Source organism: Watersipora subatra, chromosome 9 (genome assembly GCF_963576615.1).
Source record: "Watersipora subatra chromosome 9, tzWatSuba1.1, whole genome shotgun sequence".
NCBI classification, from domain to species: Eukaryota; Metazoa; Bryozoa; class Gymnolaemata; order Cheilostomatida; family Watersiporidae; genus Watersipora; species Watersipora subatra.
The window spans coordinates 18,569,300-18,586,941 of record NC_088716.1 but is presented as its reverse complement, the minus strand read 5'-3'; the positions used below and the strand labels follow the sequence as shown (position 1 = coordinate 18,586,941).

The 17,642-nt window shown below is 35.5% G+C and overlaps 2 protein-coding genes across 2 annotated transcripts in view; both read right to left on the bottom strand.

Annotated features, from left to right (window-relative positions):
• The window catches only part of LOC137404859 (uncharacterized), a 53,974-nt gene that overhangs the window by 32,654 nt on the left and 3,678 nt on the right, over window positions 1-17,642 (bottom strand). The gene's annotated exons all lie outside the window — the stretch shown is intronic.
• On the bottom strand, window positions 75-17,637 carry LOC137404053 (malignant fibrous histiocytoma-amplified sequence 1 homolog). The gene is made up of 11 exons (XM_068090210.1): window positions 17,552-17,637; window positions 16,812-16,952; window positions 15,334-15,474; window positions 13,636-13,776; window positions 11,938-12,078; window positions 10,460-10,600; window positions 7,361-7,501; window positions 1,108-3,092; window positions 928-1,011; window positions 391-605; window positions 75-290 (listed from the first exon to the last, which is right to left on the bottom strand). The coding sequence occupies exons 1-11, from the start codon at window positions 17,635-17,637 to the stop codon at window positions 75-77; spliced, it is 3,432 nt and encodes a 1,143-aa protein (XP_067946311.1).

The following is a 17,642-nucleotide window of genomic DNA, read 5'->3' as shown; positions in this document are numbered from 1 at the left end:
GCACAGTTAAAACTTCTGTTGCCACGAAAAACAACATTAAATATATATTGCATTAAACATATAATAGAGAAAACTTAGTCACAAGATTGTCTATTGACCTGTGCAGGAAGATCCTCATGGATTTTGGTTACAAAAGACAGGTTTTTAAAAAGGCCAACTACATTTTTCTGATCTGTTTGTGACCCAACTCTTTCACTCCCGTCGCTGTCCACGCCGCCATCAGGTCCAGCAAAGTGAATGTTGTTGATGACCAAACAACGCCCTCTCACAGGAGTTGTCATCTTATAGACCTAAACAAAACAGGATTGGCAGTTGACCAAAGTTCTAACTTGAATGATCCTTCGAGAATGCCATGAATGATAAAGTTTCACATCATGAAAAGAAACTTACAGATGAAGAGTCAAAGAGCTTCTTAGCCCAGGCCTTTTTACTAGGTTTCACTCTCAAACGGATGATAGCCAACTCAGTTTGATGTTCGTCCAAGTAGTCCAAACTATCAGACAGGTCACTGTCACCATCTTCGGTTTTGAGTTGAGACTGAAGTTGTACTCTCTCCCCTCTCACATATTGTACGGATGATGATGCAACTTGGGGCCTTGGATGTGCTGTAATGTTGCTAATTTGGTAACATATATGACAGTTTGATGAGAAAGAGTAGAAAGAGTGGAGCTGTCTTTGTAAGAACAGTTGATATTATCTATGATAGTGAATTTGACTAAATTCACTATTCATAATTGACTATTCATCATTTGACTAAATTCATGGAAACTACTACATTGTAACTCAAGAACAATCAGATCTCGAGTATTTTCAGTTAATCTTTTATTAAATTCCAGAAAAATTATGAGAGAATATGAGTGCTTTTTCTTTAACCAATAAAAGTTAGAGTTATAATTATGTTATTTGGAAGTTACACAGAGCACTTACCACTAGAAATAGCACATCTTTGAGAGATAATTTTGGACAGGTACTCTGTCACGTTTTGTGTTTCATCACCTGAAAGGCTGTAACCTGCAACAAAAAGAAAGATTAACACAAATACAAGTTTTTCTCATAGCAACCATTGAAAAAAAGCGACCATTGAAACAAAATTAAAAATTCACTCACATGGGTAGACGAGTGGAGAGGGAATGGTGGGCATCACACCTGCCTCGCTTTTTGCCTCTCGCTTGCTGCAGAATGTAGGCTTAAATCCAAAGAAAGATTCCACGTGAACTTGTAATTGGCATTTCATAGGACGATCAGCTACTGTTGAGAACACGGGACAGAGCCAGTATGGATCCACCAAGGTGCCAGGTTGAGGATCCCGTAAATACAGACAGTGTGAGCAGATAACTTTAACTGACGGTCGACAGGCTTTCCAGGTTGATGTGATGTATTGCAGGATAAGCTGGGTGGTTTCTATGAGACGCTTCCAAGAGGAAGCGAGCAGTTGTGTTGAAGTTGAAACTTGAACAGTAACTCTTTGCTCTTTGAAGAAATGGACAAAATGGGTTGAACTTTCCCCGTGGTAAATCGTTGAGCCGTTGTTTCGTACCATCATAGTTGAAGGAAGACTGGTTTCCTCTTTCAACACATCCAAGAATTTCACTATCGCTAGATGAAACGCATAGATAGGTAAGGGCAAGCCTCCAAACTGTATTTCAAGTCGAAGTTGAAGATCTCCATCCGTCTCCCAAGAGCCATCCATGCTAGACTGAGAGGCAAAAGGAATAAGATAGTATTCGTTTGAATGCTTATGCACTGGCCCATGCAACACCTTAAAGCTCTTCAGTAGTTCTACAGACACTTCCCAGGGAAACTTGGCTGACTCCTTTGTCAACAGATAGTACAGAAGAGCTGAGTCTAGTATGCCGTCATGTTTAAACTCCTCAACCATTTCCTCGTATTTAGCTTTGTTTACAACTCGACCCTGATACAGATATGGGGTAAAGGTGGCCAGCCGCTCTTTCCATTTCTCTTCCGCTCGATGATGAAACAAGAGGGTTATTGTTTCGGTGATATGATGAATCTGGTGAAAGACATATGGTTGGAGTGAGTTTATTTGGTTATACCAGAGGATGCTACCAGTATTGTGCATGTATCTCAACACTGTGTGAGATTCCTTGATAGAAAACTTCTCCTCAATAAGTGAAAGTTTTATGACTGACTCATCAGTTTGATCCGTCACAAACTCTGTGATTTCATTCCACGCTCCTGGAATCACTGTTTTGAACACCTGACACCTCCTATCTAAAGCCAGCTTGAGGTTCCTAATGTTCGACGTTTCTTCCTGATCATCACTGAATATAAAAACCTCTTCAGGATGAAATACTGGTGCTTCGGTATTAGACAAATGTAGGATCTTCTGAAACTCTCCCTGCTTTTTGCCACTAAACTCACTTTCCTCTTCTAGCATGATTTTTCGAAGTCGTGCAATCTCCTCCAAGAAGTTGTCTTTGCAGACCTCTACACTCTGATTTGAAACAGCATCAGCATGAGTTAACACGAGTAAAGGCCGGCCAAGAAGGGGACAGGACAAATACAAATGAGACATCCAGTCCCAGCACGTTTCTTTCGCAGCTACTTGAGATTCCTTTTTGTGTGAAATTTCCAGAAATTGCTTGAAACTCACGACGAACAATGGAATATTATTTTCTTTAAGCGCATATTGGTAAGCAATATGGTAAACATCTTGGCCTCCGTGATCGATAAGGTTGGCAGTAGATGCTGGTAGCTTTAAATCGTGAACTTCGAAGCCTTTTGTCGCCTCATCTTTGAAGGACACGTCTGACTCGGATCGCTTTGATAAAACACGTTTCCCTTGCCGAAGACTTTTAACAATACTAGTTTTTCCGGCAAGGGAGTTTCCTACAATGGCGACTGGTGCGTTACAGACTTCTATTTCTCTTCCCTGGCTAAGAGCGTTGAAATATTCCTGAATTGCATCAATTCCATCCTGACATACAGCGTATGGAGGAGATATTAGTTTTGTACATCCATAAAAGTTCAGCGTTTGAAGTTTGTTGAGAGCCATAACCTTTTCATCTATCTTTGTAAGTTCATAGTTACTGCTGATGTCAAGCATCTCCAACTGACTCAACTTGCTCAGCCTACAGAACAGCTGAAGCACATTAGTCTTACCTTAATATTATTTATAATTGTATTTCTTTACTAGGAACTCTTAACAGTCACACTAACACAAACTAACATCACAATTATAACATTCCATCTTATTTTAACTGAGTGTATATTCTACCTCTTACAATGCAGTAGCAATAATTAACCTTATCACACCTGCTGAATGTTTCAAAGAGACGAGATAGTAGACATAAAATGTTCTTTAATCATAACATGTGTTTTTGTAGCAGTTATGAAAAAACAATAATTCTGGGCTGGATAATTTTTCCCAATTATTTACAGCACTGACAAATGATGCCTTTGTTAGAATGTTAGAAACATTTATAAATATAGTTATAAAATGAATATATATCTTCAAATTTAGAACCAAGTGAAAAAATTGAAAGCACCAATAAATTGCAAAGCAGTGCAAAGGGCCACACGCTAAATTATCATCGCAGGTTAATTGTAAGCAATAGATGTCAACTGGTAGAGATATTTATCAGCTTCCAAATGCATATTTATTTAAAGATACTTGACATGCAGATTTATTAAATTTATTGTTCGCAAATCCTTCGCTCTGCCCGGAGGAAACTGAAAAACATGGGCGACATTCACTTCACTCGTAAAAGGGTTAAATTTACCTACTCTAAATTCTGACAAACTATTTAAAGAAAACAATGACAGCCTCTATTTTAACGCCACCTCCATTTGATCGTCACTATGAGGAAAGGTTGAGAAATAGAGCGCCATGGGATCATATAAAGGTTTTATGGTATCTTCAAAAATTTTCTCTAGCAAATTTTTTCCCACTTAAATCAGCTAACATAGTGACAAGCCAAGTTTACTCGGCAGCCATTGTAAAGCTGTTATGCAATTTTTCCATTAAATAATTATAGCTATAGTGGATGCAATCGACAAACAGTTACATTTGAAAAATTGCCAAATGACATGTAATGACTTTTGTATGTGAGTGAGAGATGTGACAGCTTAGAAGCATTTATGTGCCAATCTGCAGCACATTACTGCAGCCAATTACTGCAGCCAATCTTAACAGATAACTCACAAAACACGTGTTTAATAGAGTCATTGGTGTGATAATCAATTACCATGATGGCAAAATATCATTCAACATGATTAATAAACAAGTATGTATTTATATTTATATATATATAAACAGTACTTATGTAATTGATGTGCTTTAACGAAGTGTCATGATCAATAAAATTTGAAAGTTATATTTTGGATATTATAGCAACTTCGAAACTTGTGACACAAATTTGCTCATATTTCATGTTGGGAGTGCAAATAATTGTATGTAGAGCTGATCTTAAGTTGGGATTTGACTGTATAATGATCTATTTTATAGATTTTATAGAATTTGCTATCAAATTTAGGAATAGAATAAAAAACTTGGTACTATGAAAAATATATTTATAACACATAAAAGTTTAGTTGTGATTTTATTCACTGATATCAACCTTTTTACAACTAAATCTGCATATTAAGAAGATTTGAACAGTTTGTAGTCTCAGCCTTCTAATGTTTATGATCATATTTTAGGATGATTATTAGTAGTACATAATATGTTGGGTGGTCTCTACCACAAGACAGTGAACATGGATGTACAGAGACCAAAAGCCATGAGGAATGAATGTGTGGCTACAATGAAGTAAAATTGGCACATCACATTAGGTGATTGTGTCTTTTAATTTCATGTTCAAAAACTGCTGAACAGATGATAAGATTTAAATTTTGACATATCAGCAATATTAAAAATGATCAACTTGGTATGTCAAGGTTGTACTGTACTAAATTAGAAACCAGCTACATGTATGTTTTTCCTTTGATCTCTTCTGCTAGTTACTAAGTGATCAACACAGTATGCCGTAAGCCAGTCAGGAATATTGGACGAGATGAACTAAACCAATCAAGTGCTGCAATTTGGCTACAGGAGATAATCTATTGAATAAAAAGCCAAATTTGAAGAACTAGTAATATCGATAAAGGAACGTTTAAAATGGAGACTTCCTAAAACCTGCAAGTGATAACTTAGATATGACATATTGTAAGATTAGCTTTTGGGTTTATTAGAGTATAAATGCTCCACATGGAGGTTAGATCAGATCTAAGAAAAATCCAGCCCACCCTACCCAGTCCAGCAAGTACTAAAGCCAAACTCCAGTCTGACAATTAATTCTAATCCCATTGCTGAATCCATCATGAACCATCAAGCACTACACTGTAGAGCTATTAGACACTGAATGCATAACTGTATGGGGATGGTGAATAGAAGAAGAAGTCTGTGGATGTCTATGTGACATATCTAATATATATAATATCAAATGGACATCCCCATGTCTATGTATAGAAATGTCCATGTAATAAAAACTCATGTCTATGCCTTGGTTATATGTACATGTATGTTTGGAATTAGTTTCTCATATGAACTTAGCATACTTAGGCTGATCTCAGCAGCCAGAATCTCTCACACAGACCAGGTTACAGTGGATTTCTTTGACAGCTAATAGTAGGAACAGACACAATCTGCTGAGACCACACATAAGTGATCAGATTGGTTGACAGACTGGAGACAACTAAAGCTGAAGCTGTTTACGCTGAAGCTGGTTTCGTTTCCAACTTTCAAACACCATCGATTGTGTGCAATGTGTAGTAACAGTGACAATGCTGAACAGACACATGGAAATCCAGCAGTCTCAGGTTATTCACAGTATCAACTTCATACTAATGCATAGTTGCAGTATGTATACAGTTTAAAGTTTTTAAGAATACATATTCACAGTATGCATGAAATGCTGGGTTTCAAGTAAAACATCATGGAAATAAATGTGCAGTAGACCGTAGTGGGTAATTGCCAGTTGGATTGCAGTTGCAGTAAATGTCTACTGTGTATTAGAGAGATGTAATGCACTAAAATGTACTGCAGTGACGCAGTGCAGCTCTAATGCATCACAACCATAGTTTGTAGACATGAAAATGATTTTGTTCCATTATTATCCACTATGATTATTATTCCATAGTTTATTATTGTATATGTAATGTATTGATTCATTCATCAATATTTTTGTATTTTTAAATTTAAAATAAAACTCTTAGGTAATCATATGGCACCTGATACACAACTACTGCATACAAAAATTAAAAGAGTAAAGAGTATAGGAACTCTGCTGAAAAAAATTATTACATAACAGAAAATGAAAGGTTGACAAAATTCACATAACAGTTATTTGGTATCAAAAGATTTACCATGTCATACTACATTGTGTTGTAGGAGCAAAATATGTGGAAATGTGATTACAAGCTCTTAAAAGCTCAAAAACGAACAGTTAATTGCAGTCATCACGAAAACGCTGTAGATTGGAATCCCTTTTCAAACTGGCTCAAATAGGACGTGGTTGAACACGATGTGCTTCTGTTTACACTTTCATGACACCTCATTCGTCGAAATATTTTCACAAATAAACTTCATGCATTCAATAAATCCATGTCTATTGTCTTACGCGTCTATTTCATAATCATTGTATTGATGTGAATTTAAGCACTTATATCTCAAAATCTACGTAAAAATTCGTTGGATTTTTTAACCTTAGCTCGAAGGAGTGCATATCATCCCCTGATAAACATGAGGAGCCTGTTGGTCACCTGTGATCGTCAAAAAATGCTGCAAAAATTGTTCGCGCCATCTGACAGGAAGTATGGGTCACATGATCAGATTACTACTAGATGATTAGACCGAGTTGAAAGGAAACTGTAAAGTAGCGAGCATCTATATTGGATACGGGCTTTACGGTAGAACCAGAAGTGTTTGTCATAAACTAGTGCTATGAGAGGTTTTATATTGAGCCTTTTATTTTTCTTTAATTTCACATGACAACATCACATGTCAAAACAATAACCACAATTTTTGAGTACGTCATCGGAATAAAGATATTCCAAGCTACGACGTTTTTGTGATGGCTGCGATTAACTGTTCGTTTTTGAGCTTGTAAGAGCTTGTAATCACATTTTCACATACATGTATTTTGCACCTACAACACAGCAGAGTAAAACACGGTGACCCTTTTGATACTAAATAAGTGTAATGTGAATTTTGTTGCAAGTCGACCTTTAAGGTAATTTTGAAAATTAAAATAAATCTTTACATGTGGTAGCAAGAGCAAAAAAGATCCTGAAATACAATGGTGGAGAATATACTTCTTTTGCTCAGAAACTTCCTACAGAGAGACTGAGTTATACTCACGATTCAGGGAGGTCCTGAAGTTGGCAGCTGTCCAAGTATAGCTCAGTGAGAGAAGTAAGAGTACCAACGACCTCAGGGAGGCCTTCTTTGAAGTTGTTGTATCTGAGCCATAGCTCCTTCAGTTGAGTCAGAGAGGATAGACTGTAATATATACATGTGATAAATTAAATGTATAATAGTATAGGTTCACAGGCTATGATAAAGTATCTCAGTACATAAAATGAATTTGTTCTACTATTAAATGAAGAGCTACAGAGCAGATGGGCAGCTAAATTGAATGGTCAGTTATCATAATAATCTGTATGAATTATTACATAAACCAAACTATCACATGTATTGATAAGGAATCAATCTATGATTTATTATTGGTTATGTAAATATTATCAAGTCATTACATCATAACAGCATTACAATTATGAACTAATACACAGTATTGGTGCAATGGAGGTATTACCTACTGTACAATAAGCAGTGATGGATGCAGTGGAAGCGTTGCTAGTGCGCATTTCACATTGCTGGATATATCAATGACTTTTCATTACACTATAGATCTATTAGACAATCTGACATATGTATATGTGACATATCTATATCACATAGACATCCCCATGTCTATGTATAGAAATGTCCATGTAATAAAGACTCATGTCTATGCCTTGGTTATATGTACATGTGTGTTTGGAATTAGTTTCTCACATGAACTTAGCATACTTAGGCTGATCTCAGCAGCCAGAATTTCTCACACAGACCAGGTTACAGTGGATTCCTTTGACAGCTAATAGTAGGAACAGACACAATCTGCTGAGACCACACATGAGTGATCAGATTGGTTGACAGACGGGAGACAATCAAAGCTGAAGCTGTTTACGCTGAAGCTGGTTTCGTTTCCAACTTTCAAACACCATCGATTGTGTGCAATGTGTAGTAACAGTGACAATGCTGAACAGACACATGGAAATCCAGCAGTGTCAGGTTATCCACAGTATCAAATTCATACTAATGCATAGTTGCAGTATGTATGCAGTTTAAAGTTTTGAAGAATACATATTCACAGAATGCATGAAATGCTGGGTTTCAGGTAATATATCATGGAAATAAATATGCAGTAGACCGTAGTGGGTAATTGCCAGTTGGAGTGCAGTTACAGTAAATGTCTAGTGTGCATTAGAGAGATGTAATGCACTAAAATGTACTGCAATGACACAGTGCAGTTCTAATACATCACAACCATAGTTTGTAGACATGAAAATGATTTTGTTCCATTATTATCCACTATGATTATTATTCCATGGTTTATTATTGTATATGTGGGGGTCCTACCACACAAAGCTGTCGTCAGAATAGTCACTTTTAAAATCACTGTCGTCACTTTTAAAATCACTGTCGTCACTTTTAAAATCACTGTCACCTTTTTCAAATTGGTAACCAAAACAACCTCTTTCTTCACATTCGTTATTTTAATACAAATATCTATACTGGTGGCACTGGGTTGCGTTAAAAATCTGAAACTCGCTAGGTTTGAACTTCTGCTAACCAAAAGCATGGCTCAACCAGCGACCTTCACAAACATATTAGTGATGTTTGGGAGCGTTGCTGATTACTCCGCGAAGAGTGACAGCCGTCTTAGGTTTTTAGAGCTATATTTCTTGTACGGAAAATAGACCGAGATTGCCTTTAATAATCACTGTCAGTCACAGACTTGGAAACGGATTTGCTGTCAATTTCGTGGCATTTCATTGCTTTAATTATTTGGCAGTCTATAAATGCTGAGCCAGATGCTTCAAACCAAAACTAGTGAAGTTTCGGTTGACCGTGGTGATTTATGAACAATTAATAAGTTAGTAACGGTACGGCAACATGTAACAAAATTTCCGTTGGTTCTAACCAAAATCACGAAATGATTGAAACACACAGAATTATTCTGCGCTGCTAGAATCGTGCTAACGAGCACGATCTCAGCAGCTTTTGCAATTAGTATAGTCAAAGAGACGTATAATGACACACAATAGTAAAAGTATAAGTGCAAATCAACATAGTACACACGATGCAATTGCTTAAATTGCGTTATTGAATGTATTTATTGTTTGGACGCTATAGCTACAATTTGTTTATTTTTTAATTATATTTCCTTTTTAGCAGCAAAAGTTTTGTGGTAGAGAATGTCGAGATCTCTAGCGCAAACAAGTCGGTTGCATCGTATTTACTATGATAACTTTCTGTAATAATTTTCTTGTGTGTCGCATTATGTTTTCGGACTACGTATATCTTAAAATTTGCCAAAGTCGTGTTTGCTAACTAATAATAGCGCGACTTAGACAGTTACATCGTGTGTTCTATGTTGAAATGCTTCCGTATTTTTATTGTGTGTCACGGTACATGTCTTGGACTATACTAATTGCTAAAGCTGCTAGAATCGTGCTCGTTAATAATTTGTTTAATCTGTTACAAGCGTTTCGTCGACGGACTCGGTGGGCATGCACAGCTCAAATAATTCTGTGAATTTTGACCGATTAATTCTGCGTTTTTCGTGATTTCGGCCAGAACTCCGAACCAACGAAAAATTCGTTACGTGCAGCCGTACCTTTAGTAATCCTATTTACGCAATCCTCGTCACCAACATTGGTAAATGGTCGTCTCGTCTGTCACTTTTTAAATATCCCTGTCGTCGGGTCGTCAGAATCGTCACAAAACATGGGAGGACCCCCATATGTAATCTATTGATTAATTCATGAATTTCTTTTTTTAAATTTAAAATATAACTCTTAGGTAATCATATGACACATGATACACAACTACTGTGTAAATTAATTAAAACCTTTAGAGTATAGAAACTCTGCTGAATAAAATTATCACATAGCATAAACTTTTAATTGATTTAAAAAAGTAAAATAATATTTTGCATGTGGTAACGAGAGCAAAAGAGATTCTGAAATGCATTTTTAGAGAATATACTCCTTTTGCTCAGAAAATATAAACTTGATTGTAATATTAATGTAAACTTCTACATGAATTAAAAAAGTTAAAAAAATTCTGAAATTCAGTGCTGAAGAATATTTTGTTGCACAGAAACTTCCTACAGAGAGACTGAGTTATACTCACGATTCAGGGAGGTCATGAAGTTGGCAGCTGTCCAAGTCTAGCCTAGCTAGAGAAGTAAGAGTACCAACAACCTCAGGGAGGCCTTCTTTGAAGTTGTTGTTACTCAGATATAGCCTCTCCAGTTGAGTCAGAGAGGACAGACTGTAATATATACATGTGATAAATTAAAGGTATAATAGTATAGATTCACAGGCCATGATAAAGTATCTCAGTACATAAAATAAATTTGTTCTACCATTAAATGAAGAACTACAGAGCAGATGGGCAGCTAAATTGAATGCTCAGTTAGCATAATATTCTGTATGAATTATTAAAATAAACCAAACTATCACATGTACTGATAAGGAATCAATCTATGATTTATTATTGCATATGTAAATATTATCAAGTCATTACATCATAGCAGCGCTACAATTATTATCTAATACACAGTATTGGTGCAATGGAGGTATTACCTACTGCATAATAAGCAGTGCTGGATGTAGTTCCAGTGTTGCTAGTGCGTGTTTCACAGTGCTGGATTCATCAATGACTTTTCATTACACTATAGATCTATTAGACAATCTGACATATGTATATGTGACATATCTATATCACATAGACATCCTCATGTCTATGTATAGAAATGTCCATGTGATATAGACCGATGTCTGTGCCTTGGTTATATGTACATGTGTGTTTGGAATTAGTTTCTCACATGAACTTAGCATACTTAGGCTGATCTCAACAGCTAGAATTTCTCACACAGACCAGGTTACAGTGGATTCCTTTGACAGCTAATAGTAGGAACAGACTCAATCTGCTGAGACCACACATGAGTGATCAGATTGGTTGTCAGACTGGAGACAATCAAAGCTGAAGCTGTTTACGCTGAAGCTGGTTTCGTTTCCAACTTTCAAACACCATTGATTGGGTGCAATGTGTAGTAACAGTGAAAATGATGCACAGACACATGGAAATCCAGCAGTGTCAGGTTATCCACAGCATCAACTTCATACTAATGCATAGTTGCTGTATGTATGCAGTTTAAAGTTTTGAAGAATACATATTCACAGTATGCATGAAATGCTGGGTTTCAGGTAATACATCATGGAAATAAATATGCAGTAGACCGTAGTGGGTAATTGCCAGTTGGAGTGCAGTTACAGTAAATGTCTAGTGTGCATTAGAGAGATGTAATGCACTAAAATGTACTGCAATGACTCAGTGCAGTTCTAATGCATCACAACCACAATTTGTAGACATGAAAATGATTTTGCTCCATTATTATCCCCTATGATTATTATTCCATGGTTTATTATTATATATGTAATGTATTGATAAATTCATAAAGATTTTTTTATTTTTAAATTTGAAATAAAACTCTTAGTTAAATATATGACACCTGATACACAACTACTGCGTAAATTAATTAAAACATTCAGAGTATAAAAACTCCACTAAAAAAATTATTAAACTAAAGACTGGGTTATACTCACGATTCAGGGAGGTCTTGAAGTTGGCAGCTGTCCAAGTATAGCTCAGTGAGAGAAGTGAGAGCTCCAACAGCCTCAGGGAGGCCATCTTTGAAGTTGTTGCGACTCAGCCATAGCTCCTTCAGTTGAGTCAGAGAGGATAGACTGTAATATATACATGTGATAAATTAAAGGTATAATAATATAGGTTCACAGGCTATGATAAAATATCTCAGTACATAAAATGAATTTGTTCTACTATTAAATGAAGAGCTACAGAGCAGATGGGCAGCTAAATTGAATGCTCAGTTATCATAATAATCTGTATGAATTATTAAAATAAACCAAACTATCACATGTACTGATAAGGAATCCATCTATGATTTATTATTGCATATGTAAATATTATCGAGTCATTACATCATAACAAAGCTACAATTATTATCTAATACACAGTATTGGTGCAATGGAGGTATTACCTACTGCATAATAAGCAGTGCTGGATGCAGTTGCAGTGTTGCTAGTGCGCATTTCACAGTGCTGGATATATCAATGACTTTTCATTACACTATAGATCTATTAGACAATCTGACATATGTATATGTGACATATCTATATCACATAGACATCCCCATGTCTATGTATAGAAATGTCCATGTGATATAGACCGATGTCTATGCCTTGGTTATATGTACATGTGCGTTTGGAATTAGTTTCTCACATGAACTTAGCATACTTAGGCTGATCTCAGCAGCCAGAATTTCTCACACAGACCAGGTTGCAGTGGATTACTTTGACAGCTAATAATAGGAACTGACTTATTCTGCTGAGACCACACATGAGTGATCAGATTGGTTGACAGACTGGAGACAATCAAAGCTGAAGCTGTTTACGCTGAAGCTGGTTTCGTTTCCAACTTTCAAACACCATTGATTGGGTGCAATGTGTAGTAACAGTGACAATGCTGAACAGATACATGGAAATCCAGCAGTGTCAGGTTATCCACAGTATCAACTTCATACTAATGCATAGTTGCAGTATGTATGCAGTTTAAAGTTTTGAAGAATACATATTCACAGTATGCATGAAATGCTGGGTTTCAGGTAATACATCATGGAAATAAATATGCAGTAGACCGTAGTGGGTAATTGCCAGTTGGAGTGCAGTTACAGTAAATGTCTAGTGTGCATTAGAGAGATGTAATGCACTAAAATGTACTGCAATGACTCAGTGCAGTTCTAATGCATCACAACCATAGTTTGTAGACATGAAAATGATTTTGTTCCATTATTATCCACTATGATTATTATTCCATGGTTTATTATTGTATATGTAATCTATTGATTAATTCATGAATTTCTTTTTTTAAATTTAAAATATAACTCTTAGGTAATCATATGACACATGAAACACAACTACTGTGTAAATTAATTAAAACCTTTAGAGTATAGAAACTCTGCTGAATAAAATTATCACATAACATAAACTTTTAATTGATTTAAAAAAGTAAAATAATTTTTTGCATGTGGTAACGAGAGCAAAAGAGATTCTGAAATGCATTTTTAGAGAATATACTCCTTTTGCTCAGAAAATATAAACTTGATTGTAATATTAATGTAAACTTCTACATGAATTAAAAAAGTTAAAAAAATTCTGAAATTCAGTGCTGAAGAATATTTTGTTGCACAGAAACTTCCTACAGAGAGACTGAGTTATACTCACGATTCAGGGAGGTCATGAAGTTGGCAGCTGTCCAAGTCTAGCCTAGCTAGAGAAGTAAGAGCTCCAACAACCTCAGGGAGGCCTTCTTTAAAGTTGTTGTTACTCAGCCATAGCCACTCCAGTTGAGTCAGAGAGGATAGACTGTAATATATACATGTAATAAATTAAATGTATAATAGTATAGGTTCACAGGCTATGATAAAGTATCTCAGTACATAAAATGAATTTGTTCTACTATTAAATGAAGAGCTACAGAGCAGATGGGCAGCTAAATTGAATGCTCAGTTATCATAATAATCTGTATGAATTATTAAAATAAACCAAACTATCACATGTACTGATAAGGAATCCATCTATGATTTATTATTGCATATGTAAATATTATCGAGTCATTGCATCATAACAAAGCTACAATTATTATCTAATACACAGTATTGGTGCAATGGAGGTATTACCTACTGCATAATAAGCAGTGCTGGATGCAGTGGAAGTGTTGCTAGTGCGTGTTTCACAGTGCTGGATCTATCAATGACTTTTCATTACACTATAGATCTATTAGACAATCTGACATATGTATATGTGACATATCTATATCACATAGACATCCCCATGTCTATGTATAGAAATGTCCATGTGATATAGACCGATGTCTGTGCCTTGGTTATATGTACATGTGTGTTTGGAATTAGTTTCTCACATGAACTTAGCATACTTAGGCTGATCTCAGCAGCCAGAATTTCTCACACAGACCAGGTTACAGTGGATTTCTTTGACAGCTAATAGTAGGAACAGACTCAATCTACTGAGACCACACATGAGTGATCAGATTGGTTGTCAGACTGGAGACAATCAAAGCTGAAGCTGTTTACGCTGAAGCTGGTTTCGTTTCCAACTTTCAAACACCATCGATTGTGTGCAATGTGTAGTAACAGTGAAAATGATGCACAGACACATGGAAATCCAGCAGTGTCAGGTTATCCACAGTATCAACTTCATACTAATGCATAGTTGCAGTATGTATGCAGTTTAAAGTTTTGAAGAATACATATTCACAGTATGCATGAAATGCTGGGTTTCAGGTAATACATCATGGAAATAAATATGCAGTAGACCGTAGTGGGTAATTGCCAGTTGGAGTGCAGTTACAGTAAATGTCTAGTGTGCATTAGAGAGATGTAATGCACTAAAATGTACTGCAATGACTCAGTGCAGTTCTAATGCATCACAACCATAGTTTGTAGACATGAAAATGATTTTGTTCCATTATTATCCACTATGATTATTATTCCATGGTTTATTATTGTATATGTAATCTATTGATTAATTCATGAATTTCTTTTTTTAAATTTAAAATATAACTCTTAGGTAATCATATGACACATGAAACACAACTACTGTGTAAATTAATTAAAACCTTTGGAGTATAGAAACTCTGCTGAATAAAATTATCACATAACATAAACTTTTAATTGATTTAAAAAAGTAAAATAATATTTTGCATGTGGTAACGAGAGCAAAAGAGATTCTGAAATGCATTTTTAGAGAATATACTCCTTTTGCTCAGAAAATATAAACTTGATTGTAATATTAATGTAAACTTCTACATGAATTAAAAAAGTTAAAAAAATTCTGAAATTCAGTGCTGAAGAATATTTTGTTGCACAGAAACTTCCTACAGAGAGACTGAGTTATACTCACGATTCAGGGAGGTCATGAAGTTGGCAGCTGTCCAAGTCTAGCCTAGCTAGAGAAGTAAGAGCTCCAACAACCTCAGGGAGGCCTTCTTTAAAGTTGTTGTTACTCAGCCATAGCCACTCCAGTTGAGTCAGAGAGGATAGACTGTAATATATACATGTAATAAATTAAATGTATAATAGTATAGGTTCACAGGCTATGATAAAGTATCTCAGTACATAAAATGAATTTGTTCTACTATTAAATGAAGAGCTACAGAGCAGATGGGCAGCTAAATTGAATGCTCAGTTATCATAATAATCTGTATGAATTATTAAAATAAACCAAACTATCACATGTACTGATAAGGAATCCATCTATGATTTATTATTGCATATGTAAATATTATCGAGTCATTGCATCATAACAAAGCTACAATTATTATCTAATACACAGTATTGGTGCAATGGAGGTATTACCTACTGCATAATAAGCAGTGCTGGATGCAGTGGAAGTGTTGCTAGTGCGTGTTTCACAGTGCTGGATCTATCAATGACTTTTCATTACACTATAGATCTATTAGACAATCTGACATATGTATATGTGACATATCTATATCACATAGACATCCCCATGTCTATGTATAGAAATGTCCATGTGATATAGACCGATGTCTGTGCCTTGGTTATATGTACATGTGTGTTTGGAATTAGTTTCTCACATGAACTTAGCATACTTAGGCTGATCTCAGCAGCCAGAATTTCTCACACAGACCAGGTTACAGTGGATTTCTTTGACAGCTAATAGTAGGAACAGACTCAATCTACTGAGACCACACATGAGTGATCAGATTGGTTGTCAGACTGGAGACAATCAAAGCTGAAGCTGTTTACGCTGAAGCTGGTTTCGTTTCCAACTTTCAAACACCATTGATTGGGTGCAATGTGTAGTAACAGTGAAAATGATGCACAGACACATGGAAATCCAGCAGTGTCAGGTTATCCACAGTATCAACTTCATACTAATGCATAGTTGCAGTATGTATGCAGTTTAAAGTTTTGAAGAATACATATTCACAGTATGCATGAAATGCTGGGTTTCAGGTAATACATCATGGAAATAAATATGCAGTAGACCGTAGTGGGTAATTGCCAGTTGGAGTGCAGTTACAGTAAATGTCTAGTGTGCATTAGAGAGATGTAATGCACTAAAATGTACTGCAATGACTCAGTGCAGTTCTAATGCATCACAACCACAATTTGTAGACATGAAAATGATTTTGCTCCATTATTATCCCCTATGATTATTATTCCATGGTTTATTATTATATATGTAATGTATTGATAAATTCATAAAGATTTTTTTATTTTTAAATTTGAAATAAAACTCTTAGTTAAATATATGACACCTGATACACAACTACTGCGTAAATTAATTAAAACCTTCAGAGTATAAAAACTCCACTAAAAAAATTATTAAACTAAAGACTGAGTTATACTCACGATTCAGGGAGGTCCTGAAGTTGGCAGTCAATCAAGTGTAGCTCAGTGAGAGAAGTGAGAGTACCAACAACCTCAGGGAGGCCTTCTTTGAAGTTGTTGTCACTCAGCTGTAGCTCCTCCAGTTGAGTCAGAGAGGATAGACTGTAATATATACATGTGATAAATTAAAGATATAAGGTATAGGTTCACAGGCTATGATGAAATATCCCAGCACATACATGCAAAATATAGTTTGTTCTACTATTAAATGAAGAACTACAGAGCAGATGGGCAGCTAAATTGAATGTTCAGTTATCATAATAATCTGTATGAATTATTCAAATAAACCAAACTTTTACATGTACTGATAAGGAATCAATCTATGATTTATTATTGTCCATGTGTTGATGAAGTTATTACAGATAAGAACTCTTCAGTTGAAGTCACTCACTGATAGTAAAAGTTGTTTGATGATACTTTGTGTTGATTTATTACTGAGTAATATACTATCATGTATCAGAATATGTGTAAGTATTCAAACTATTCAAAAATGTAAAATATACAACTATCTGTGATTGACTTAGATAAAGTGGTGCCTACCTGAACAGTGCTAGTATTAAACATGTGACACAGGAGTAGATATAAGTACATAGAGATAGTCCAGCAGTAAAAGGAACAAGTAAATACTCATAGAACACTTGATGATTTACCATAATGGTTATGATAGATCACATAATACAGCATATGAGGTACTTCATTACCTTTTTGTCACGAGAGTTTCACTAAAGTATATGTGGCTGCATTGGGTTATTACTTGGTATGAACTGCAGACTGATGATATTCCCATACTAA